The sequence below is a fragment of the Schistocerca serialis genome, chromosome 1 (genome assembly GCF_023864345.2).
Source record: "Schistocerca serialis cubense isolate TAMUIC-IGC-003099 chromosome 1, iqSchSeri2.2, whole genome shotgun sequence".
Classification (NCBI taxonomy): domain Eukaryota; kingdom Metazoa; phylum Arthropoda; class Insecta; order Orthoptera; family Acrididae; genus Schistocerca; species Schistocerca serialis.
This window is the reverse complement of record NC_064638.1, coordinates 678974991-679002628: the sequence shown is the minus strand read 5'-3', so window position 1 is coordinate 679002628 and position 27638 is coordinate 678974991. Positions and strand designations below refer to the sequence as shown.

General features: G+C 39.0%; 1 protein-coding gene across 1 annotated transcript in view; it reads right to left on the bottom strand.

Moving 5' to 3' along the window:
• LOC126480244 (dentin sialophosphoprotein-like) overlaps window positions 1-27638 on the bottom strand; it is a 90993-nt gene that overhangs the window by 24076 nt on the left and 39279 nt on the right. The window contains exons 4-5 of the mRNA XM_050103849.1: window positions 17433-20696; window positions 1109-1292 (exon numbers count right to left, since the gene is read on the bottom strand). Of these exons, the coding sequence (XP_049959806.1) occupies window positions 1109-1292; window positions 17433-20696 (3448 nt within the window). The remainder of the gene's footprint in view (window positions 1-1108; window positions 1293-17432; window positions 20697-27638) is intronic.

Genomic DNA, 27638 nt, shown 5'->3' with positions numbered 1-27638 from the left:
CACTTTGTATCTATCAAAACATGTGGTACATCTAAGAAATGTATTCTTTGATAAATCTAAAGTGCTCAGCGACACAAATTTTTACATGTGCAACGATAAAAATGTGGTGGAAATGTATTCAGTGACAAATCTAAAGTGCTCAATTATACAAATTTATGTATGCAATGATAAGAATGTGGCGGAAACTATGAACTCATCTGTTGGACGAAAACTATAAAAACAAATACTCCAAACCGACATTTCACATAAGTCACATCCCAATGCAAATCTGTAATGCAACCATCTGTGTGGCATGCCTATAATTATGTATTATTTATATTTTAGGACAACTAATCAATAAAAAATGCACCACATGTTCTAATGAAAGCATGAAAGCTGTTTGACGATGAATTGTAATGATTCGAAACCGGTAACGGTACCTTTTGAATAAAGGAACCTAAAATAAATTTGTGGCTGGTTCCTGTCTCAACACCATCAACATATATTGTAAATGTTACTCCTCTCAAATCTTATGAAAAGATTTCTAAATCGTAGACAGTAGTGACAATAAACGAGGGAGGGGTAGATCACAAAATGAACTTTACTATGCAGGAAGGTATAGATATTCCCTTTGATTCATAAAATATAACCACAATATCTGTTCTTATCATCATAGTTTTGAAGACTGCGTGACAAAGAAAAGTTTCAGTCAACAGTTTTTTGTTACTTGTGCCCTGAAATAACATACTGGTACCTAAAGTGTCACTGTCAGAATTGGAGACCTTGACTAAGCATATCTGTAGCAGGTAATGTTCTCTATTAATATGGAAATACAAAATTTCATAACATGTCACACAAATGTTTGAATGGTGTGGCTATCAACTAAGCTAGAGCAGAAAATCATTTTATATGGCTTATTACATATACATTACACAGATTCTACAGATTAACATTCAGAGTATTAACTTTGTTACTGTAATGGTGGCATAAACTTTTTTATTAATTATGTGAATGTAATCATTCCAGAATTAGTGATATTTCGTGGGTCGAATCAACTGATTTCAAGAATATAAATAAACAAGCACTCAAGTGTCTGCATGACTAGTTAAGCCTAAATGAAGATCCATACCCCGAAGTGTCCTATTCTGAGTTTCAGTTGCCATCCTGTTATCTAGCTGCTCTGAATCATCTGAGGTGTCAGCGCGAGAAGTCCCTCTTACATGTGGTGCATGTAACACAGGTTGTATTTGTTCTGACTCATCAGAACTATCTTCGTCGGGTGGCAACGTAGTTTCTGCCTTCTTATTTTGTAGCTGAAATTTAAATGAAAATTAAAATTAAATTTCCTGAAGTCACTGACTGTAAACTAATTTATTCCAGAAATAAACCTTTAAATAAAATTAAACAATGGAAAATCCAGGATGGAATGTACAGTATCATAAAAAGGATAGTTGCTACTCACCATATAGTGGAGATGCTGAGTCACAGATAGGCACAACAAAAACACTGTCAGAAAATGAGCTTTTGGCCAACATGGCCTTCGTCAGAGATAGAAAATACACACACACACACACACACACACACACACACACACACACACACATCTGACCACACATCTCCGATGAACGCCTTGTTGGGCAAAAGCTTTTTGTTGTGCCTATCTGTGATTCAGTATCTCTGCTATATGGTGAGTAGCAACTATTCTTTTCATAATATTGTTTAAATAAAATTAAATTCACATACAATTCTAAAGGCTCGTCTATATCAGCCCCGTACACTACCTGATAAAAAATGTCCAGGCATCCCTATGTGATACGGATTGATCGCTAGGTGTCACGAGAGGCAGACCTGCCAGTACAGAAGGAAGTGAGGAGTATTGTGTTGTCAGTAGAAAGCAGTAACAGCAAATCAGGGCAGTCAGGACAGCTCAGTGATTTCAGACGTCAGCTAATCATTAGATCACATGAGTAACAAATTCATAAGGGACATTTCAACCATTCTTAAGTTTTCCAAACTGACTGCTGATGATGTGATTGTGAAATGGAAATGCGTAGGAACAATCATCGCTAACCCAGGACCAGGCACACATCATGTGCTGATTGCGAAAGTCGGTCGAGCATTGTAGAGGCTGGTAATAAAAAATTGCATCAAATCAGCAGAAGGAATAATTCCTGAGTTCCAAAGTGCTGCCACAAGTTCGGCTAGCACAACGAATGTGCACAGGGGGTTAAAAAGAATGGGGTACAATGGTCAAATAGTTCATCAGAAACTAGACATTTTATAGTCAATGCTAAGTGATGCTTCAGGTGGTGAAAAAGTGATGCAACTGGACAGTGGATGACAGGAAATCAGTCACTGGGGGTGGTGAATAATGCTATAGCCCATGGATCTGATGGAAGGGTTTGGGTTTGGGAAACACCTAGTGAACGTTACCTGTCATCATACATAGCACCAACAGTGAAGTCCGTAGGAGGTGTTACATATGGTATGGCAGTGGTTTTCTTGGTTACTGGAGTTGAGAAAACACCTTATGCAGGAGAATATGAATACATTTTACAACACTGATTACTGTGCACAGTATAGGGAAAGTTCGGAGATGGTTCAAATGGCTCTGAGCACTATGGGACTCAACTGCTGAGGTCATTAGTCCCCTAGAACTTAGAACTAGTTAAACCTAACTAACCTAAGGACATCACACACATCCATGCCCGAGGCAGGATTCAAACCTGCGACCATAGCGGTCTCGCGGTTCCAGACTGCAGCGCCTAGAACTGCACGGCCACTTCGGCCGGCAGTTCGGAGATGATGATTGATTGTATCACCATGACAGTACACCCTGTCATAGAGCAGCATGTGAAACAATGGTTTGTGGAGAATAACATTCTTGAAATGGATAGGCCTGCCTCGAGTCCCAACCTGATCCCCATAGAAAACTTTCAGAACGACTTATAATGTCAACTTTGCTCCAGACCTCAGCATCCAACATCACTATCTTCTATTGTTTCAGTTACTGAGCAAGAATGGGTTACCATTCCTCCATGTAAATTCAGACATCTTACTGAAAGTGTTGTCAGCAAAGTGTTGAGGCACAGGGTGGACAAACCCCCCTCCCTCAATGCTATTGTGTGTCCAGATCCTTTTGATCGGAAGGTGTAGTTTTAATATATCACAGAAGTTCATGTTAGAGTACAGACTGTTGAAGAGTGAAATATTTTTTTCATGACATATTGCACTAAAATGTTATTGAGTGGAACTAAAGGAGACACTTTACCCTTTTTCATGTCATGCAGATTGACTAAAATGGGTTGATGATTGCTATCTGTCTTTCCTTCTACACCTGACCTGCTGGGAAAATATTTGAGCTCAATTGCCTACATGACATGCTCAACATATTACTTGACATACAATTTATGTCCTCTACATCCTTTGTGTTTATATTACCAATCTATCTCTCTGCTTGAGACCTACCATCAAATATTTCTAAGCTATTTAATAACATTAATTCCATGTTTTACAAAATACAAAATTATGAACATCCTTCTATCAGATTCTTTATTTTCCCAATATCTCTACTTATAGCTGTCACATTGATTATAATGGCATACGCGAAACTATTATTAAAGCTAATTAGTCATTACTCTACTACAAAAATCAATTTTTATGGCTTTTAATTTTATGAATATATTCACTGACTTATTCCACATCTCTATAATTGGTTGTGAGTAAGTTATGTATTCAATTGGCCCCTATTTGGATGACAGAAAGCTGTTGCATTCATGGCAAATTAGCACACTTTTTGAAACATTAAAAAATTACAGATACCAGGAGAAAGTGTATAAAAAAATCACTAAGAAGCTTATACTTGTGTGTTAATATTAGACAATGTTGTTGTTGTTGTTGTTGTGGTCTTCAGTTCTGAGACTGGTTTGATGTAGCTGTCCATGCTACTCTATCCTGTGCAAGCTGCTTCATCTCCCAGTACTTACTGCTACCTACATCCTTTTGAATCTGCTTAGTGTATTCACCTCTCGATCTCCCTCTACGATTTTTACCCTCCACGCTGCCCTCCAATGCTAAATTTGTGATCCCTTGATGCCTCAGAACATGTCCTACCAACCAGAACCCTTCTTCTTGTCAAGTTGTGCCACAAACTCCTGTTCTCCCCAATTCTATTCAATACCTCCTCATTAGTTATGTGAACTACCCATCTAATCTTCAGCATTCTTCTGTAGCACCACATTTTGAAAGCTTCTATTGTCTTCTTGTTCAAGCTATTTTTCGTCCATGTTTCACTTCCATACATGGCTACACTCCATACAAATACTTTCAGAAACGACTTCCTGACACTTAAAGCTATACTCGATGTTAACAAATTTCTCTTCTTCAGAAACGCTTTCCTTGCCATTGCCAGTCTACATTTTATATCCTCTCTACTTCGACCATCATCAGTTATTTTGCTCCCCAAATAGCAGAACTCCCTTACTACTTTAAGTGTCTCACTTCCTAATCTAATTCCCTCAGCATCACCTGACTTAATTCGACTACATTCCATTATCCTCATTTTGCTTTTGTTGATGTTCATCTTATATCCTCCTTTCAAGACACTGTCCATTCCGTTCAACTGCTCTTCCAAGTCATTTGCTGTCTCTGACAGAATTACAATGTCATCGGCGAACCTCAAAGTTTTTATTTCTTCTCCATGGATTTTAATACCTACTCCGAATTTTTCTTTGGTTTCCTTCACTGCTTGCTCAATATACAGATTGAATAACATCGGGGATAGGCTACAACCCTGTCTCACTCCCTTCCCATGCCCCTCGACTCTTATAACTGCCATCTGGTTTCTGTACAAATTGTAAATAGCCTTTCGCTCCCTGTATTTTACACCTGCCACCTTTAGAATTTGAAAGAGAGTATTCCAGTCAACATTGTCAAAAGCTTTCTCTAAGTCTAAAAATGCTAGAAATGTAGGTTTGCCTTTCCTTAATCTTTATTCTAAGGTAAGTCGTTAAGTCAGTATTGCCTCACGTGTTCCACCATTTCTACGGAATCCAAATTGATCGTTCCCGAGATCGGCTTCTACTAGTTTTTCCATTCGTCTGTAAAGAATTCACTTCAGTATTTTGCAGCTGTGACTTATTAAACTGATAGTTCGGTAATTTTCACATCTGTCAACACCTGCTTTCTTTGGGATTGTAATTATTATATTCTTCTTGAAGTCTGAGGGTATTTCGCCTGTCTCATACACCTTGCTCACCAGATGGTAGAGTTTTGTCAGGACTGGCTCTCCCAAGGCCGTCAGTAGTTCTAATGGAATGTTGTCTACTCCCGGGGCCTTGTTTCGACTCAGGTCTTTCAGTGCTCTGTCAAACTCTTCACGCAGTATTGTATCTCCCATTTCATCTTCATCTATATTCTCTTCCATTTCCATATTATTGTCCTCAAGTACATCACCCTTGTATAGACCCTCTATATACTCCTTCCACCTTTCTGCTTTCCCTTCTTTGCTTAGAACTGGGTTTCCATCTGAGCTCTTGATATTCATACAAGTGGTTGTCTTTTCTTCAAAGGTCTCTTTAATTTTCCTGTAGGCAGTATCTATCTTACCCCTAGTGAGATAAGCCTCTACATCCTTACATTTGTCCTCTAGCCATCCCTGCTTAGCCATTTTGCACTTCCTGTCGATATCATTTTTGAGACGTTTGTATTCCTTTTTGCCTGCTTCATTTACTGCATTTTTATATTTTCTCCTTTCATCAATTAAATTCAATATATCTTCTGTTACCCAAGGATTTCTACTAGCCCTTGTCTTTTTACCTACTTGATCCTCTGCTGCCTTCACTACTTCATCCCTCAGAGCTACCCATTCTTCTTCTACTGTATTTCTTTCCCCCATTCCTGTCAATTGTTCCCTTATGCTCTCCCTGAAACTCTCTACAACCTCTGGTTTAGTCAGTTTATCCAGGTCCCATCTCCTTAAATTCCCACCTTTTTGCAGTTTCTTCAGTTTTAATCTGCAGTTCATAACCAATAGATTGTGGTCAGAGTCCACATCTGCCCCTGGAAATGTCTTACAATTTAAAACCTGGTTCCTAAATCTCTGTCTTACCATTATATAATCTATCTGAAACCTGTCAGTATTCCCGGCTTCTTCCATGTATACAACCTTCTTTTATGATTCTTGAACCAAGTGTTAGCTATGATTAAGTTGCGCTCTGTGCAAAATTCTATCAGGCGGCTTCCTCTTTCATTTCTTACCCCCAATCCATATTCACCTACTATATTTCCTTCTCTCCCTTTTCCTACTCTTGAATTCCAGTCACCCATGACTATTAAATTTTCGTCTCCCTTCACTACCTGAATAATTTCTTTTATCTCATCATACATTTCATCAATTTCTTCATCATCTGCAGAACTAGTTGGCATATAAACTTGTACTACTGTAGTAGGCATGGGCTTCGTGTCTATCTTGGCCACAATAATGCATTCACTATGCTGTTTGTAGTAGCTTACCCGCACTCCTATTTTTTATTCATTATTAAACATACTCCTCCATTACCCCTATTTGATTTTGTATTTATAATCCTGTAGTCACATGACCAGAAGTCTTGTTCCTCCTGCCAACGTATTTCGCTAATTCCCACTGTATCTAACTTTAATTCCCACTATATCTAACTTTAACCTATCCATTTCCACTTTTAAATTTTCTAACCTACCTGCCCAATTGAGGGATCTACCATTCCACGCTCCAATCCATAGAACGCGTTTTCTTTCTCCTGATAACGACGTCCTCTTGAGTAGTCCCTACCCGGAGATCCGAATGGGGGACTATTTTACCTCCGGAATATTTTACCCAAGAGGACGCCATCATCATTTAATCATACAGTAAAGCTGCATGCCCTCGGGAAAAATTACGGCTGTAGTTTCCCCTTGCTTTCAGCCATTCACAGTACCAGCACAGCAAGGCCGTTTTGTTTAGTGTTACAGGGCCAGATAAGTCAATCATCCAGACTGTTGCCCATGTAACTACTGAAAAGGCTGCTGCCCCTCTTCAGGAACCATGCGTTTGTCTGGCCTCTCAACAGATACCCCTCCGTTGCGGTTGCACCTACGGTAAGGCCATCTGTATTGCTGAGGCATGCAAGCCTCCCCACCAACGGCAAGGTCGCAAGGTCCACGGTTCATGGGGGGGAGGGGGGGGGGTAGTAGACAATGTAACACTCGTAATTTTTACACTGTGAGGGTCCCAGTGGGAAACAAAAAGTGTCATTAAAAATTTGATTAGGCTAGCCCCTGACTAGCAGAGAAAATTGATTACATGTTTCACAATATCCAGAAAGCCTAGGGTACAATTAAGCACCATTATCTAGTAAACAAAATTCATATTTATGGAATAGCGAAACAGGCATATACCTGGATGGAAGGCATTCCTATGAATAGAACCCTACATACAATTCTTGATGGAGTGACATCATAACCACAAGTAGCATAAAAGACACCTCAAGGAACAGTGTGGTAGGACTGTTACTTTTCACAGTTTATGTAAATGAATGGCAGAGAAAAATTTATGTTCTTTGTGGCTGTTTGCTTGGCTGTAAACAGGAATGTCATACGACTAGAAAATTATTACAAAATGCTGGAAGACTTGAAGATGAATTGAATTTGGTGTAAAGATCCACAACACCAATAAACGTAATGTAATGTGTGGCATGATCAATGATCAGTAACAGAAATGAGTCACAACCATAAAGAACCTAGGAGTATATGTTTGGAGCAACTTAAGGGAGAATGAATGCATAACTCTAGCCATAGTACAGTTGGCTACCACTCATTTATTTATCAGAATAATCCTAGGAATTGAAATTCACCCACAAAATTCGTGTTTTATTCAATCACATAGCATCCTTGTTTGTATGAGATGTTAGCTCTCCAGTTTTGAAATGCTGAGAGTGAGTTGCATAAAGTATATGGACAGAAGAGTACAGCAGACCCTGTATAGAGAAGAAGCAGCTGTGATAAGATGTGGAGAACATAAAGAAGAAGCTACAATTACACAGAGTGTAAGACACGGCTGCTCATTTTTACTGTCTTGTTCAGTGGATACATTCAGAGGGCAAAAGATGAAGTTAGGGAGAGACTACGAGCTATGAGAGGAATTAAAATTCACACTAAGAAAATAGAGATTTTCAGATTTTCTGATGATATCGCAGTGTTAAGTGAAGATCCGGAACAATTACAAGTGATTCTGGACAAAATGGGAACCATCCTCAGCTCTTCTTATACAAGTAACACGAAAATTAATAAAGGTAAAATGAGAAACTTAGTGGTGATCAGACAAAGCACCATTGCCCAATGCTCACTTAACAATGAGAGGTTGGAGATGGTCAAATCCATTATTACATCCGATGGAAATCAAGGAAAGATATTGTAAGGCAAATCTACCGCACAGAAGCTGTGTTTAACATGAGAAGAAACCTTGTCACATCCAGCTGCATAGGCAAACATAACAGGAAAGACCTCATTTGTTTGTTAGAGTGTGCTGCTGTATGGAAATAAAAAATGGACACTTGGAGAAGCAGAAAAACAGAAAATAACAGCCTTTGAGACATAGTGTTACCACAGAATGCTCAAGGGTTCTTGGGTAGACACAATAACAAATGAAGAAGTGCGCCAACACAGATGGAACACAGGGCTGGCCATCTGCTGAGACATTATGGTATCATTATTAAAAATAAGACTGAAGGGACAGTAGAAGCAAGGAGCGCAAAAGGCGAACTGCGACTAAAATACATCAACTCGATTATGGAGGATACTGGGTGCACCATCTATATCATTCTGAAGAGGAAGGGTGAAGACAGAAATGCATGGAAGCAGCTGCTAATCAACCTGATGCTTGAAGACCTAAGAAGAAGGCACCCTTATTAAGTTGACTTAATGGAAGAAATAAAAACATTTAAAGAAGAGCTGCACAGTTTGTCACAGGTTAGGCAGTTTGAAAGTGTCAACAAAGCTCAGTAAAAGATGCTACCAGAAAGGCAATGTGCATCACAGAGAGCCTCACTCTCAAAATTCCGATCGCTCATGTTCCAATACGAGTCAAGAAACATACAGAGCGTCTAGGTTAAACATGTAATAACATAAAATGTAATAACTTGAGATGTATCTGAGATTTATTGTGATGGTTTGATTCCACACATGTGGTAAATCAAAATGTTTTCTGTGCTTGCTTGTGGAAAATGCTATTTGAGCACGTGTGTACTCCTTTATTCATCTAAACACAAGTCAACAGCCATGGGGACTCCACAGCAGAAGCTGTTCTTTTTGCTTTCTCTTATGGAGCTAAAGTCACTTCATCCAATCATTAGATTGGGAGAGGTAGTCCATCAATTGCTTGGCTGCCTAGAAGCCCATAAATTAAGCCACTTGATTTTTTTCTGAGGGGGTTCAACAAGAATCAAGTGTACCAGACACCAGTTTGTAATCTATCAGAGCTGTGGCATTACATTTGTGCTGCTATCGCAAATGTTACAGTTACAATATTTCAAAACACTTGAACAGAAATGGAATACAGATTAGACGTCTGTCGCATCACTCATGGTGCACATATTGAGGTGAATTAGGATGTGTAAAAAACATTTTGAGTTACAATACTTGTAGGAAAATACCATCAATAAATATCTCAATTACTTCTCAAGCTATTACATCTTAAATTATTACATGATTAATCAGGGCACCCTGTATTACTTCTTCAAACTTATATTTTTCAGTGCATACTGATTAGTACCGACAGTCCTGATGTAGGAAATGGACAGGGAGAGGGAGGAGGTGGGCAAGGGAGTGGGGAGAAGGGGGTGAATAATTCTGATATACCACATACCCTCTGCCACACAACATATAGTGAGTTTGAGTAAAACTATATTTGTAGATATTAATGCAGCATTGCATTAGGAAGTAGTACACAAAGCACAAGATTCTACGCTTTTGGGGGTATTTATTAATTCTTTTTTTTTGCTGCAGACGTTCTTGCTATATGATGAGGTGAGCGCTGCATCGTTATTGCCTAATGTAAGAATGTGAAGTCTTGCAGCAGGTGACACTGAATAGAAAGTTTTTGGGTTTCCAAGTGATTAAAATTAAACGAGCTTTCAGCCAAGCACTCCTTGGCCATTATCAAGTGGTATCACTGTCAGTAGAATGCTGGTTTGCCTTTATGCACACCAGCTGCCAGCTATGGTGTCACTAGTGCTCACATCAACTCCAAATATGGGCATGTGTTGCCTCAGTATTCAATGTACCAGCTCCAAACACATGAATGCTGGAACCCACGTTGTGGTGAGCTGCAGGCCAATCTTTATTATGGGTTTACAGGTGAATTTCATTTCAATGGCTTCTTTAATAACACAGTCCCAGAAGCTGTTAGTGCAATCCACAACAGAGGTTTTGTCAGATTTTGTGTGGTGACCATACTCTAAAGCATGCTCAGTTAAAGCAGATTTCTTGGGGTAGCATAGGCGATAAAATCTCTCATGTTCGTTCTTGTGTTGCTCAACAGTGCATACTGTTTGTCCAATGTAAGACTGGACACACTCGCAAGATATCCTGTAGATCTCAGGAGTTCTGAGACTTGCTGCATCTCTAACTGGTTTCAATAATTGTCAGAGGCCTGAAGATCGATTTGATCATATGTCTTTTCAGCAGGTGGCTTATCTTGCCTGATATAGAGCCACAGAAGGGTAAGAAAGCAAGTTGCTTTTCCTACTTCTCATAGATTATTTTATGGCGATTCTTGCCTGAAATCATTTCATTTATTTCACAAACATTGTAGCTATTGATCCTGAAGATCTTGCATTAATGGCTCAGCTCATAGGGCAAGTTATCAGTGTCTGATATCATTCTTGCAGCACAATGCACCAATGTTTGTAACACAGTACACTTGTGTGCCAGGTGATAATGTCTGATGGCATGCGAGTACATATTGGTGTAAGTATATTTTCTGTAGATGCTGTGATGAAGGCATCCATTTTGTTTGCAGTGGACGAGGACATCACGGAAGAACAATGCTTTCTCGTAGCTACAGTTTCCCAACAAATTTCATCACAGAAATGAATTACAGAGAAGGAGAAAAGTTCAGTCATCTTTCACAATGACAATACAGTGTTGGATCACTGATATTGAGGGTGAGAGATATAGGCATGGAAGCAATGTTGGCGCTTAAGAAAGGACTCAACTTCAGACCTTTGCTGTGGGACAGCCCTATCTGTAAAATAATAAGTGGTGCAGAACAGGCAGTTCACAAGGTACCAGGTGAGGCAGCAGATAAACACAGTGTGAAATGAGCTGTACTCTCACTAAAGCAAAGCAACCAGCACCCATAATGACCAAGGCTGAGCACAATGACCTGTGTGCAGTACTTGATAATGAAAGGGTTGTGGTCCTTCCTGCTAGCATGGGCAATGCAGCCGTGCTTATGGAATACGCAGACTACAATATGAAGACCTGTTTGCTACTGGACAAATATACTTACTGAAAGCTTCCACGTGACCCAACATTGGCGATAATAAAAAAGCATTTGAGTTTCTCAAGCACTCATCAGTGGAAGGCAGTTTTGTCAAGAAACCTAAACCACTTCTCATTATTTACCAAAGATCCACAAGACTGGGATGTCATTCTTCCCACCATGCCCACCACTGGTTCACCAGCATACAAGCTGCTGAAGTACTTGGGCACTCTCCTTGCTCCACTGGTGAATGTCATAGTAAAAGCTCAGTCAATTTAACGCAGTTTAGGGGGGGTGTCACTTTTGATGTGGTGGTGCTGTTTACAAATGTGACTATCAAAGACTCTTTTGACCTAGTATCCCAGTTCTTTTACATCATCTTACTTTCTTTACAATGTCCAGTATTATGATCGGCCAGATGGACTTGTTATGGGAAGCTTGTTAGCTCTAGCTGTTGCAAACCTCGTCATGGAGAATTTTGAGGATATTGCCTTAGACACAGCGCCATTAATGCCTAGCTGTTTCTTTTGATACGTTGATGACACATTCGTCATTTGGCTACATGGACGTGAGAAACTTGATGAATTCTAGGAACATCTCAACAACATTAACAGTAACTTCCATGGAGGTAGAAAATGACAATGCATTGCCCTTCCTCAGTGTCCTCATCCACTGCAAACAAAGTGGATGCCTTGGCCACAGGTCCACAGAAAACCCACTCACAACAGTGTGTACTTACCCATCATCAGCCATCATTTCCCAGCACAGAAGCACACTATTTTACAAACATTGGTGCAAGATACCTTGCAAGTGTGGCCACTCTTATGACAGACAAACAGTACACGGTATAGAACAACATGGGAAGGAGCATGAGTGGTTTTATTGCCTACACTATCCTGAGAAACCTGCTTTAACTAAGCATGCTTTAGAAAACTGTCATCTTGTCAAATTTGACTAAACCTCTGTTGTGGCTCATACTACAGATTTCTCAGACTGTGTAATTATGGAAGCCATTGAAATAAAAATCACTGATAACATCCTTAATAGAGATGGTGGCCTGCAGCTCAGCGAGCATGGTGAGGGATCCAGTGATTACTCGGCTGAAGCAGGGACATCAAACGCCTAGTCAATGTCTGCCCATACACAGCAATGAGCACCAGTGACATCACAACCAGCAGCTTGTATACATAACGGGCATACCAGCAGCCCACTGGTAGTTGTACCACTTGGTAATGGCTAATGAGTGCTTGGCCGAAAGCCTACGTAATTTTAATCACTTGATGTAACTGGAAATCCGAGATCTTATGGTCCAGTTATTGCCTAATGCATTTACCTGCCCTAAACAGCCCGTGTCAAGCTTTTATGTATGGTGGGCCTGCCTGAGCAGCCTGTCTCACCCTGTGCTGAATATTTCTGAATTGCTTTCTGCGAAGTCTCCTTCAGTCACTTTAAAATTTGTCACTGCCGAGAGGACCTTTACTGTAGGTGTAAAAATTAGTTCCTGATTTTGTGTGTTGCCTATGAACAAACGAAATACTCAGAGACGTAAAGATACTTCAATAGTTCCTGATCTGATTTTGGTAACCCACTCCGATAGTGTGTTGATTTCTGAACACAACAGTAATTCAGTGTTCGTTAACATCTCATGTTGATGATACCTACTGTACTGCATGCATTCATCAATTTACTAAGTAAAGAAATAAACAAATTTTAATGAACTTCTCATGGTTGGGATTCACAGTCATATAGTATTTATTAAAAGACATCATAGTCGCCATTGACTGTATAAAATATTTATTGTTACTATTGCAATTTCGGCCTTACGGCCATTTTCTAGTAACACTGCAAAGTTACATTCTGTCAGTATAAAACATGTACTCATGCCAGTTAGTTTTATATTATCACAGAATGTAACTTTGCAGTGTTACTTAAAAATGGCCATAAGGTCGAAATTGCAATAGTAACAATAAATATTTTATACAGTCAACGGCAACTATGATGTCTTTTAAGAAACAAATTTTATTTTAGTTAAGCAGATATTTTTGGATCATACACTGTCAGTTACTTTCTGTTCAGGTTTAGATTGTACTGTTTTGTTGAGTGTGAGGGATGAAAGTCACCAATGATACCATTTTCCTTTACGATAATTTTGTAGTCAAAAGTATCCTATTGCTTTGTTATGGTGAACAACATATACTGATCATCTGTAACAGTATTTGAGTATTGGGATTTGTTGTAACCCCATTAAAAACTTTTGAACTTCACTTTTATTATATCATGAGATTTATTTGGTAGTTTCACGATTGATTTTTTAATAGATTAATTGAGAGCTTCATCACTGAGGGTGACAGGTTGCCTATCTATAACAGCACACTACGTATCTAGTACATCAATGGAAAAGTTCTCATTCCGTTAAAAGTGTTGGCAATGTGTTTCTTAAACTTATTATTATTTCTTGTCCATTTAGAATGGAAAAAGTTCTGTCACTCAGTTAGTAATATTCCATCAATTTAATGTAACTTTTGAAATGAGGTGTACATAATCCAAAATGTTCAGCCTTCCCTGTGTATTTTCTGAAACAACATTTTGTTCATAGACAGCAACAATGGAAAAGATGTGCATGCACCTAAAAAGTTTACGGAAATGCATGAAAACAGCAGGTATTGTGTGCACTTTTCCAATACAATCTTCAGGGCAATGGAAATCAAGGTGTATGATCATTTTCTCATCATCTAAGGATGTCCCATTAAGAGAAACTTAAAAATATTTTATGTTGATATATGAAATGTTTAATATCATAAATAAATGATCATTTTTTTCTATCTGATACAGTGCATGCTGTATTTTTACTTATGCATGCTTCTGAAATGAAATAGACATCACAGCACTTCAAACTTCCAGTCAATATATCTATCAGCACAGTATCTTTGTCAAACCTATTATGAGGCTGACAGTTGAGCCCCAAAAGGGAATCATCAAATGTGTGATTAAGTGAAGACAATCATATTATTTCCAATCAAATTTGTTACTAAACTGTGCTTGCTTCTAAGTGTTTCACTATCACTTTCAGATTCTTCAGATTTGGATGAACTATCGATTATATCTCTTGTTGAAGCATAAGATTGTAATGTTACACCTGCTGACATAGATGACTTAAGACAGTTACTTTTAGAACCTCTGGGCGAGTTTCACTTACATTGACAATGAATAATTAGTCCTCACGGTATCTCCATGATCTCTTCCTCAAGAGAATAACTGATAAAAAAAAAACATTATGATGCCAGTCCTCATAAACAGAAAGACATAAAGTAAAGTAGAATGCAGCAAAAAGAGATGCCAACATACAAAATAGCTGCACACAGCTCAGCAGCCATAACCGTTGAAACCTACTGAGACTTGGGGCAAAAAATCTGCTGCACACTTAAACTCATCAACAACATGCAGGGACCTGAATGCTGGTGCAACTATACCCGTTATTAGTGCTTGGGGAAATGCAGGGATGTCCAAGTTAACTTATCAATAGCGCTCAAGGAACATGCAGAGGCCATGCATAAATTCATCAATAGCACGCTGGAGACTAGAGGAGCGGACAATTTAACTTGTCAACAATATCCAAAATGGACAATAAGAGTTGAAACTAGAAAATTAATAATATGGATTCACAAAAATCACTAAGTTTACACATTTTGTGTCGCAACATTAAAGGTAATTTTGTGCATGAAAATCAGTAAGTTTACAAATTTTATGTATTTTTATTTAGTGGTGTCCTACAGGAGACTTTTTTGAGGTAACTCTTCACTTAGGCACAAAGTATTCATTGCAAATAATATGTAAACAAAATAACACCTAACAGTGCTTCTTCTAAAAATATCAGAATATACTACTCATTTCTGAACCTTGGAAAAAGCAATGAATTCCACATGAAAGTTTTGATGACGTCGTTTATGGTATATATTTAGTAGATAATTTCGTACTATTTTTATTATAAGCAATAAGTACTGTTAACTTGTAAATGTCCTAGAAAATGAGTGCAATGATTCTGTGTGCCTATCAACATTCTTGCGAGTTTTATTGTTCTGATACACCCTTCCTCCCATAAATAAACTATGGGCTTGACTGGGCTTTGGGGTAGAAGTGCAAGTTGCCTACCAGTGAACTGTCAGTTGAAAGTGAAAGCCAGGGGAGCTGTGTTACCTGCCATTATTTGAGAAGATTTGTACATTCTTATGCACATGTTACCATGCACTGTACTCCTGAAACATGGCTTGTGAGAAAGGGGTACTATTTTGCAATCCCAAACATACATGGCACAGTGTTTGTTTCAGGCTGCCTTCAGTTGGTAAGAGCTAAGATTTAATTTAGTGTCAAATGGTGCTTTAAACTATTATATTTAATGTTTGTCAGCTATGTTACTGAAAAATGCAGTCTTCCAGAATCTGGCTACAAAATAGCATCTTAAACTTGTGGCTTTGAGTGGCCTGCAGGTTAAAGTGGAACTAGTCTGAAAACTGTACATTTTTGTCACTCAGCATGCCAGCAACATTGTTTACATGTCCATTGCAGTCTGGAACATCTGAGGTCTCTTGACAAAGGTTTTAACATGCCTCATTATTACAGCAGCATGCCTATCAAATGTCATAGTTTGGTAAACCCTTTTCCAGAATGACCACAAGTTTTTGTTGTTTCAAGTCACTTACATGCTGATACTTTGCTATTTGCAACTAGGCACACAGCCATGTGCTTCCACATTTAAATTTAGTTTTATGGTACTTCATAGGCTATACTTGGTGTAATACTGTTCTTTCTCAGGGGTGTAGTGCAGGTTATGTGAGATAAGACTGAAAACTGTACATTTTGTCATAAAGCATGCCCATGCCCATTGCCCATGCCCATTGCAGTCTGAAACATTCGTGATTTTTGGATAATGGAAGCCTATGCAGCAGCATGCAAATCAGTTCAGTGCATTATAGGCTATGTCTGATTCAACTCAGATCTGTCTCAGCATTCCACCAAAGAGTCAACACTGTGGATGAAGCTGTATAATCCATTACAATCACGTGAACAGGATAGCAGTCATCCCACATAGTGGTCACATTTCAAGGGCCGATCGTCACTTTGTATGGCCCTCTTTCATCCACTAATTTTAACATGCCTCATTATTACAGCAGCCTGTTTACTATGAGTACAATCTAGTAGTATGATAAACCCATTTCCAGAATGACCATCAGTATTCATCATTTAAAATCACTTGCACACTTATATTATGTTATTTGTAACAAGACATACTGCCACTTGCTTTCACATTTACATTTAAATTTATGTTTCTTCACGGACTGTTTGGTGTAAAATTGGTCTTTCCTTTCATTCAGAAGAGAGTGCAGTTAGGTCTAACTGCATGCTATCTCTCTGAAAATGTAATCACTGGCTGGTGTTACCCTGTTGTATATATCTTGTAAGTCTGAATTCATTTAAACAATTCCTTATGTGTGTTGCATTTTCACAGATGTTGATACATTGCTGGAGGAGCTGCAGCTTTTGCAAAATGAATTTCCCATAATGAACAAGTTATTTCTGATAAAAACCAAATAATTCCACAGAAAATGAATGTTGCTACTTACTTCCCATAAGTTTGTACAATTCTTATACACAGTTAAAAAAGAAAGCAAGAAAATCAAATATGCAGACCATTGTTTTCACTCATTTCAAGTTTTCAAGGCAAACAGTAAACAAAATAAGACATAGTACATTAATTTACCACCATCCATTTGTAAGCATTAAAAAAATTTAGAATTTTAACTCGACACTCTGATATGTTGCTACTTTCTGCCACATTTTATTTTAAATCTTTTTTATGTATAAAAAATATAGCAAACTGTGTTTAAAATTGCATTAATAATGGCTTTATAATATCTATACATTATTACAACTCATTCATAGTCAGTGTCACTAGCAATACCTTGAGAGTCATCTGTTGCCTTGTCTTCTTCGGCATTGTTGTCCAGCGTTCTGATGAGTCTTCAGTTGTGCTACTGTCAGCAGCATTATTGTAGCCAGGGATACCACGTTCATAACCCACAGTTGGTTCATGATATTTCCCTCCATCAAATGACTCGGTAAATTCCTCTTCCCCTGATATTACTGACTTTGCGGATTCTAAATCAGATGGCTCTTTGTTTGAATAAGTGTTCATCTCCTCTCTCTTGTCCCCACTGTTTGACACTTTCTCATCTGATTTAGTAATAATATTGCTTTCCACAACCTCTTGATGTCCACTTATGATATCTTTGTGCTGATCATTTCTTGGAGCATCTTTAAATGAATTGCTGCCGTTTGTATGAGCTGTTTCATCTTTCACGTCTTCTGATATAGTGTTAAGTAAGTCAATGCATCTCCCATCACCCTGCACATCGTTACTTGCCTTTTTTGCTGCAATCTCTGTTGTACTGGGAGACTGTTCAATGCCTGTCCCACCATCACTCTTATTGTCAGTAGTTTCACTAGGTGCCAGTACTGTTTCCATACCATTAGGATCTTGACAAAATTCTCCCTTGATTCTTGTGTTTTCTGTCTCCAGATTGTCAGATAAATTTGTTGAGTCTCGCACAGTATTGGGAACAGCTTCACTATTGCAAGCATTTTGTTTTTCTAACATTTCTCTCTGCATTTCAGAATTATTGCTAGATCCCTCACATGATTCACTTGCCACTGCATGCAAGTTTTCAGTGTTCTGTTCTGATGACTTTTGCTGTATTTGAATGTCAGGAAGTTGGTTTTTGTCAAATACTTGACTGGAAGAAATTGCAACCCCATCATCAGCCTTGTCCATTACACAGTTAGGCTCATCATCAGGCTGTGGACTACAACCTCCATCCCCTTCATCAGGTTGTTGGTATGTTTGTTGTTCTAATACAGCATCATTGGTTACATAATCAAGCTGATTGCCACTTACATCTTCTTGAACACTGCCAGTCTGCACACCATCACCATAGAAGTACTGGTCCTCACCTGGTTGTTGATTATATGCTCCCTGTTGCTCTAAATTGTTTGTGTAGAACTGAGGGTCATTGCCAGGGACTTCCTGACTATATATAAATTCTCCAGGCTGCAAGTTCTGGGTGTCCACATCTTGTTGTATTCCAAAGTTCTGATAAGTAGACTGAACTTCATCTTGACCACTGTCACCTTGAAATGCCATCTCATTATATGGTTCCCAGTTCTGATCAGGAACAACATTGTTTGGCTGCAACTGCTGTCCAAAATTAGGATCTGATGACTCATAGGTCTCCACATAAAAATTTTCATTTAATTCTCCACCAGGATTATAATTGTCTTGTACATTCTGTACAGTATCATAAATATAATTTTGATCCTGGGTATTGTCAAATATAACTCCAGATACATTCATGTCGCCACCTCCAGTTTGTATTGGTTGAAGCCCACTGTCAAAGTTTGCAGCTGGCACATCATATGTTTCAGCAAGAACTTCTGGATTAGGAGCCTCTTGCAAATATTGTTCACCATCCTGAGCATTTACTATCCCATTATTATAATCACCATACACAGTTTGCCTGATGTCCTCGGTATAAGCTGGAGCAGTTTCATAAACATTCTGTGGCTGCTGAAGATACATCAAATTATCATTTACATTTTGGATATTACTCTCATAAGTTCCCTGATTTACTTCACTGCCATTTCCTTCAAAATTTGTGTGGTTGTCTCCCCTTGAAAGGTCTCTACTTTGGGACTTGAAGTCAGATGTTATTTGTTCACCTTGTACAGGCAAAGCAGTCCTGTGCACAGCTTTCTCTTCTAAAATTATCTGCTGCTCATTGATCTCTTTATGTCCAGTGTCATTACTCAAACTATACTGCAGCTCGTCATCTTCTGTCAGTATGGCACCACTTAACAATTCAGTGTCATTCACAGAAAAGTCATTAGTTTTTTCTGGCATTGACTTAGTTTGTGAATGAGTCTCTTCAGTATTGTTGGTTTCTTCCATTATTATGTCAAGATTTCTCTGTCTTTCTGGAGAACCTGATGGTTTTACTGTTTCTCTTTCAGAAGACAGAGCTCTTTCGATTTTTCTACCAATTTCAATAGAAATATCATCAGTAGAATTATCTACAGAGTGTATACCATCCAGTTCATCTTTTTCATCGTGGCTTTCTTGGACATAAGTCTTATGTGGAGAAACAGTTCCAATTTCTTTCTGTTTGTTATAATCTGAAGACAAATCTCCTTTAACATGTGTTTGAATATGCTCCTCAAGAAAATCTTTGCTGTGATCATGGTTCTCAGCATAACTATCTTCTGTCACTGGTGTTTTTACATCCTCCATCTGCATTTTAAGTACATGTAAATTTTGCTGATGTTTCATTAGTTGTTCTGCTTTCCGTGGACCATTTGAAACCTTTCCATCATCTGTAAGAGACATATTGAGAAGATCACGACTGGTATTCTGCTCCCAATCTATGTCTGCTGCCATACCAGCAGCCAGATCCTTACTTTCTTTTTTGTACACAGGACTTAAATCTCCCTTCACAGAATTCACTACACTTACAGATCTTTCCATATTGCCCATAATGTTATTTTCATGTAAGAACTGAAGTCTGTCTCGTGGACCATGAATTTCTGTCTTGCTATCATTCAAATTTTGCATTCTGTTCTCAAATGTGGAAGGGAACTTCTGAGTGTCAGAACTGAAGTAAATGTCTGAGTTTGAAACAGCTGACTGCCCTGTCAATCCCAAGTATCCATTTATGATATTTGGGCTGTCATGTAATGTGCCTGTATTGTTAAACTCTGTTTTCATTCCTCTGATATAATTGTTAGGACCATGATCATATTCCAATCCTTTTTTTATTGCAGCATTGTCATACAAATTTGTTGGAAACTTTGATTTACCTCCAGTGACCTCTCTATCTAGAGTGCGTTGCTGATAGCTAGGAAAACCATTAGGGCTCATAGTATCGTCAAAGTTTCTTGGTGAGTACGAAATATCCATTAATCTTGGAGATGATGTTAGATTATCTGAGAAGGAAACAGAATTTCTACGATTGGTTGTGAATGGAGTTGTAAAGCTTTCAGCATATGACGATTCAATGTGCTGATCAAAACAAACTGGGCTATGCCCTGTGTGATTATTTCTAGCAGATGCGATACTTGGACTCTTATTCTTCCATGTTGGATATACACGCTTCAGGTAAGCTTCATAATGTTCCTAAAACATCAACAACAAAAATGGAGAACATTACAAAATTAATCAAAATAAGTGACACAAACTGTCTTGACAAAAACATAATTTCGCAATTTGTATATTTAGTGAGTAAAATAACCATCAAAGATGAAGTCAAGCTCATAAATACACAACAAACAAAATGTTAAGCAATATAATGATAATAGCAACTATTACTATCGCATAATGAGGTTTGAACAAACTATGTGTGTATACAAACTGCCTATTGGCTTCTGTCTCGGGTTCTTCGGCCGACGTTCATCTAATGATTTTTCTGACGTTTCGCCAGCACAAGTGGCTGGCATTGCCAAAGCTTCACCCTCTATTGCCGGTGGTGAACTGGAGGCGAACTCGCGGCCGCAGACTATATGTACCTGGCGCGCCAACGTCCGAGGGCTTCTCCGCGGTCATTTCCGGTGCGGTTCTCCTCTTGCTACCTGCGACGGTCGTTCGCTGCAGTACAGACAGCTTTTTGATGTCTTCCATGCATGTCTCATCACGAGCTATTTCACGTGGAATGGCGATTTCTACGAACAGCTGGAAGGTGTCGCCATGGGTAGTCCTCTCAGTCCAGTGGTGGCCAACTTCTTCATGGAACAATTCGAAGCACAGGCACTGGACTCAGTGACTTGCAAACCTAAGGTCTGGTACAGGTACGTCAATGATACTTTCGTGGTGTGGAGGCATGGTGAAGAACAGCTCGGTGAATTCCTGAGATACTTGAACAGCCTCCATGCCAACATAACATTTACCATGGAAGTAGAAAAGGACAAGAAACTGCCATTTCTAGATGTGCTGGTCACAAGGGACAGCAAAAACCTGGGACACAGCGTGTATTGGAAACCGACACACACGGACTGATACCTGCACAATCTGTCAAACCACCACCCGAGCCAGAAAAGAGGCATGATTAGTACGCTCGTAACGAGAGCAGGACGAATATGTGAGCCTCAACACCTCAAACGAGAAATGCAACACCTGGAAACTGTTCTGCGGAGCAATGGATACTCCACAAATTACATTAGAAGTGTAACAGAGCCAAACACTCGGCGAAGTAAGGAACCAGAAAAAGAAATGTCGGGTACGGCCTTTCTGCCATACATTCCCAGAGTGACGGACAGAATCGGCCGTATATTGCGCAAACACGGCGTAAAGACGATTTTCAAACCGACAAGGAAGATCAAAGAGTGTCTTAGATCGGCGAAGGAGAAAAGAGACCCACTTGCAATGTCGGGAATATACCGTATACCATGCACATGCGGAAAAGTTTATGTCAGAATGACTGGACGATCAATTAACACCAGGATCAAAGAGCATAAGCGACATTGCAGGTTGGGGCAGGTGGAGAAATCGGACGTGGCAGAGCATGCACTGAATGAGACCGACCACGTAATAAAATTCGCCGACACGGAAGTTCTCGCTGTAGAGAAGCACTATCACACGCGCTTGTTCAGAGAAGCTGTAGAAATCCAAAAACACGCGAACAGTTTCAACAAGAAAGAGGAAAGCCTTAAGGTAAACGGATCCTGGCTGCCTGTACTGCAGCGAACGACCGTCGCAGGGAGCAAGAGGAGAACCGCACCGGAAATGACCGCGGAGAAGCCCTCGGACGTTGGCGCGCCAGGTACATATAGTCTGCAGCTGCGAGCTCGCCTCCAGTTCACAACCGGCAATGGAGGGTGAAGCTTTGACAATGCCAGCCACTTGTGCTGGCGAAACGTCAGAAAAATCATTAGATGAACGTCGGCCGAAGAACCCGAGACAGAAGCCAATAGGCAGTCTGTCAACAAGTGGCCACGAAAGCCTTAACAATTTTGTATGTGTGTATACTTGGTCTTTTTCATAAGTCCACAAAGAGAATGCTTTGTATTTTACAAGTTTATCTCCTAATCTAGGTGTAGATATTCATAGATAATTTTATATTACAAGTAACTTCAATATTTTCTGTTTACCGACTCTTACTGCACTAAAGCTGCACTTGCTAGTAGTGCAACCATGGGGATTACCATGTATATTTCGAAAATAATATGTACATCATCTAATTCCACACCTATATATACAGGTACAAAGTGGACGGAAATGTTATGCAAAAAATTAGTAACAAAAAGGGAGAGTACAGTTTTCTAAACCTGAACAGCCAGCATTAGTCAATCATGCGCAAGTGTCAATAGCTACCAGCCAGAAAGTGTAAACGTTCCAACACGTTACTCAATCAGGGAGTCAGCAAATCAAAACACTTATGTGCAACTGTGAGCTAGTTCAGCAGAAAATGGTTACAAGAGTATAAGACTGAACTGCATTCATTACTTTTGTAACATTACGTAAGAGACACTAGGTAGGATGCAACTATACCTCGCAACTAAGCAGTAAAGACACTGTAGCAAATTTGTTAAGCTAATGTAGTGGAACCAAAAAACGCTGACAACTCGAGAGGAGCAGAGCTGATTTGATCATTATGAACGCCATCATAGAGCAGAGCCTCTCTTCGATGACATAAGTATTCCAGTCCAACTAGCTTAGAATACTCTATCAATAGGATTGATGGCGATCATGTTATTCACACTTGATTCTCTGGTTACAGTATAGTAAAATTTTGTGTATGTGATTGTTCTAGGGCTGGTCTTACACTTGCTGCATCATGAGGAGATCAGCAATCCATAGCCATGAATAATGACATCAGCATCCTGTGCTCAAGTCAGCACAACAGCCAGCATGGGTCTACCAACATGGCGCCAGTCCAAGGCAGAAGCTGCCCTAAAACTCCAGCATTGCATGAGCCCGATGCAATTCAGCACAACATCACAGCATCCTACATCCCGTTCCAATCATTGAATATTCCAGATATACAAACATAAGGTACTTCATGAGCCTTCCTGAAATGACAAGTATGAAATAACAAATAATTGCTGGTGTCCAAGGTTTGAACTGGTGACCCCTAGCCCACCAGACAGTGATGCTAACCACTACACCACACGGTATGCAGTAGAGCTTGCAGCAATATACACTGAAAGGCACTTTACAGAGCATGGCTGGGACATTTTCTTTCCTTATCCATTCAAACATTGAAAGAAATAAAAATGAACACCTTTTGCAAATCTAGGAAGACAGAATCCACCTGTTCACCTACATCTACTGTCTGCAAATTGATGTTAAGGTATTGATGAACAAGCAGTATGATTGAAGCAAGCTGTTTTTCAGGCAAATTGCTTCTCCTGAATCCATGATGAGACTTTGAGATAAGCTAGTTTTCCTCCAGGAATACCATAATGTCTGAGCTCTAGTTCAAAGTCAGCAACATTGGTCTGTGATTTTGTGCATCCAGTCTTTTCACATTTTTGTGAACAGGTGTGACTTGCACTCTTATACAGTCATGCAGGATTATTTGCTGCACAGACACTTTTGACAAAAATGAGCTAGGAAAGGAGCTGTTTCCACACCATACTCAATATAAAATATAAATATGTGATGGTCAAACATTGGTAACTTAATAGTCTCAGGCATGAATACATTTTTAAGTGAGTAATGTAATATATTTTCTTCCTGTCTGTTGTCATCAGTTTCAACAACAGATGGATCCATCATAGATTAAATGGAAGGTTTGGATGCTTTCACTAATTTTATTAGGAATTGTTCGGTTTTTCTGATACATCCCTCATGAGATTCTGACAGTGAAAATTATTATAAGTTTTATTCTTGGACCTGCTTACAGATGCAAGATTTACTATTAAGTCTTTTTTGTAGCACGACTTTAGTAGTCTCTGTTTTGAAACATTCTCTGGACTATATAGTAAACCAAGCTGGGTCTTTGCCATCTCTTATTACTTTACTTGGAATTTATTTCTACACACCTATGTTTATAGCATCTTTCAACTTTGAACACAATGGTTCTGCATTCACCAGATCTGAAATAAATGTTTTTATTTTACCAGAATGTTTCTCTTTACTGCCAATGATGAATGTGTATTTTTCCCAGTTGATACTGAGTAGGTTCAAGTTATCACCTACTGCTACGTTACACTTGGGGTATTTTCATGCTATTGAGTTTAGGCTATCTTTGTGTGACTAACTTGTCTGAATGTGGTGGTTGGCAGAAACATCAGATTATTAATTCAACAAGATCTTATGGATTGGCCCTCTTTGATTTTAGCCAATCACACCTACTGGACTTAAAGGTTACTACTTGGGCACCAGTTTCCTAAAGTACTATGAGGCAGCTAAAACAAAACAAAAATGTATAAAGATTTCTGAGTACTTTACCAATGGAAGGTAATTTGATGAAGTATAAATTCCCAAGATCACAGGTTCAAGTCTTGCTAAATGCAAATTAGTATTCTTTTTACTTTTATTGTTAAATTCAAATGTTATATAACAGATATTCAATAATAATTTTCTAATAAAAATTACATATTTTGATTTTAGTTACTAATTTCATGAAAATACGAGCATTGTCAAACAGAGCGATTTTGGACACAGGAGATTTCGGACAGTGTTGTTTATTTTCTCTTCCCTGGCGCATAGCAATGAACTGCTGCTAATTTTCTTCTCCGCCTGCCAACTATAGCTGTTCTTCATGGCAAATTATCATACAGAAAAGTGTGAGATCTGTATGGTATATCTAGATCAACCCTACAAAATAAAGTGCAGGAAATGCACATAAAATTGGGGGGGGGGGGGGGGGGGGCAACCAATACTAAATGAAAGAAAAGAAATGTTGAAGCATTTACTAAATTGGATATTAGATAAAGCTGGCCAAAAAGAGAAGAAATTTTCTAACAATTTTACAGGAGAAGAATGGACACATTTTTCCCTCAAGGCACATTCACCTATGTGAAAATATTAAAAGAGCTTGTGCAGGAGTGAACAAAGCAACAGTTAAAATGTATTTCTCCAATGTAAATCCAATGCTGGAAAATCTCCTGCCAAGCAATATAATCAACTATGACGAAACTAACACGTCAGATGATGGAGGCAAGCAGCAGATATTCACAAAATGAGCGAGTAAACATGCTGAACAAGTGATGGATTCATCGGAATCTAGTGCTTCACTAGTTATGGCAGCAAGAGCCAATGGTAAACTGCTTCCCCCTGACGTCCTTTATAGATCTCAGTATTTGTGGGACATGTGGCAAGAAAGCAGCCCACAAGGAATCCATTTTAATACGAATAAGGGTGGATCGTTTGATCTACCGATACTTGAAGACTGGTTCTTTACAACTGCTTTCCCCTATTTGCAGAAGCAAAATGGGCCAACAATCGTGACTGGGGACACCTTATTCAGTCACGTGTCTTTATGCATTACCAAAGAGAGTGAGCGGAACAATATTTCATTCAATCTCCTTTCCCCTAACAGCACCCACCTCCTACAGCTGCTGGATGTAACTTCTTCAGACCAATGAAAGCAGTGTGGCGAGCCATATTAACTGAATGGAACAAGTATTTTTAATAAACACATCTTGTCAGTAACTCACAGATTGGTTGCAAGCCCAATGTTGATGAAACTGTAACTCTTTGTCAAGCTGGATATTCAAACACAATTCCAGAAATGCACCTTAATACTATCACTGTAGATGAAATTCAAAAAATCCTCATGTCTCTAAAAAGTAAGAACTCTGCAGGGGTCGATAATATTTCTAGTAATTTACTGAAACATTCTTATGTGTGGATAAGGGACACTGTCTGTCATATTTTCAATGCTTCCCTTCAGAAAGCTGTTGTTCCCAGTAGACTTAAGTATGCCATTGTGAAGCCCCTGTACAAAAAGGGCGATAAAACTGAATTAACTATTGATCTCTCTCCTTGCTGACAGCTTTCTCTAAAATTCTAGAAAACCTAAAAGATGTAAGAATGACTAATCACCTCATGAAGAATGAAGTTCTCAGCAAGAGCCAATTTGGCTTTCAAAAGGGCCGTTCAACAGAAGACGCAACCTGTGCACTTGCAAATGAAGTCCTAGACCCCCTTAATGAGAAAATGCTAACATTTGTCTAATGCGTTTGACTGCGTTGATCACCACATTCTCTTGCAAAAAGCAAAATTAGTAGGAACAAGTGATGTTGCAGGCAATTAGCTACAGCCGTATCTCCAAGACAGAAAACAAAAAGTTGTCTTGAATAGCTCAGATGGAGTATGTGATGTTTCCCCACATTCTGAATGGAGTTCCATTACATGTGGAGTGCCTCGGGACTCAATTCTTGGGCCACTATTATTCTTGATTTTTATAAATGATCTACCATCATGTACAAGCCTGTCGTGTAAATTTACATTATTGGCTGATGATACCATAATTTTTATGAGTAGTAGAACAGATAGTAATTTTGAGGAATCTATTAATCACATGCCCTCAGATGTGGTTAATTGGTTCAAGGTGAATGGTCTCTCATTAAATTCCAGTAAGACCAGCTTTATTCAGTTCTGCACAAAAACAGAAAAAGAGAGAGAGAGATAAGTGTAACATGTGGTAAGCAGCCAATAGAAAGAATGGAAACAACAAAATTGGAGTGCACATTGACAAGAAAATGTACTGGTCTTCGCATGTTGTAGATCTCCGTAAGAGGATTAGCTCTGTTACATATGCTTTAAGGGTTGTCACTACATGTGTTGAACCTAACACTGCAAAAGTGGCATACTATGGCTATCTTTACCCACTCATTGAATATGGCATAATTTTTTGGGGCAACCAGCCATTAGCAAGGAAAGTGTCCATTACTCAGAAGCGAGCTTTAATAGTTAAAAGTGATTGCACCCAAGAGACTCATGTAGAAATAGCTTTCGAAAACTTAAAATATACACAACTACATGCCAATATATTTTTTCTCTCACGTGTTTAGTCTGTAAAAGTATACAGATGAAATGAAATGATCGTATGGCATTGTTGGCCGGGAGACCCCATGCGGGGAAGTTCGGTCGCCGTATTGCAAGTCCTTTTTA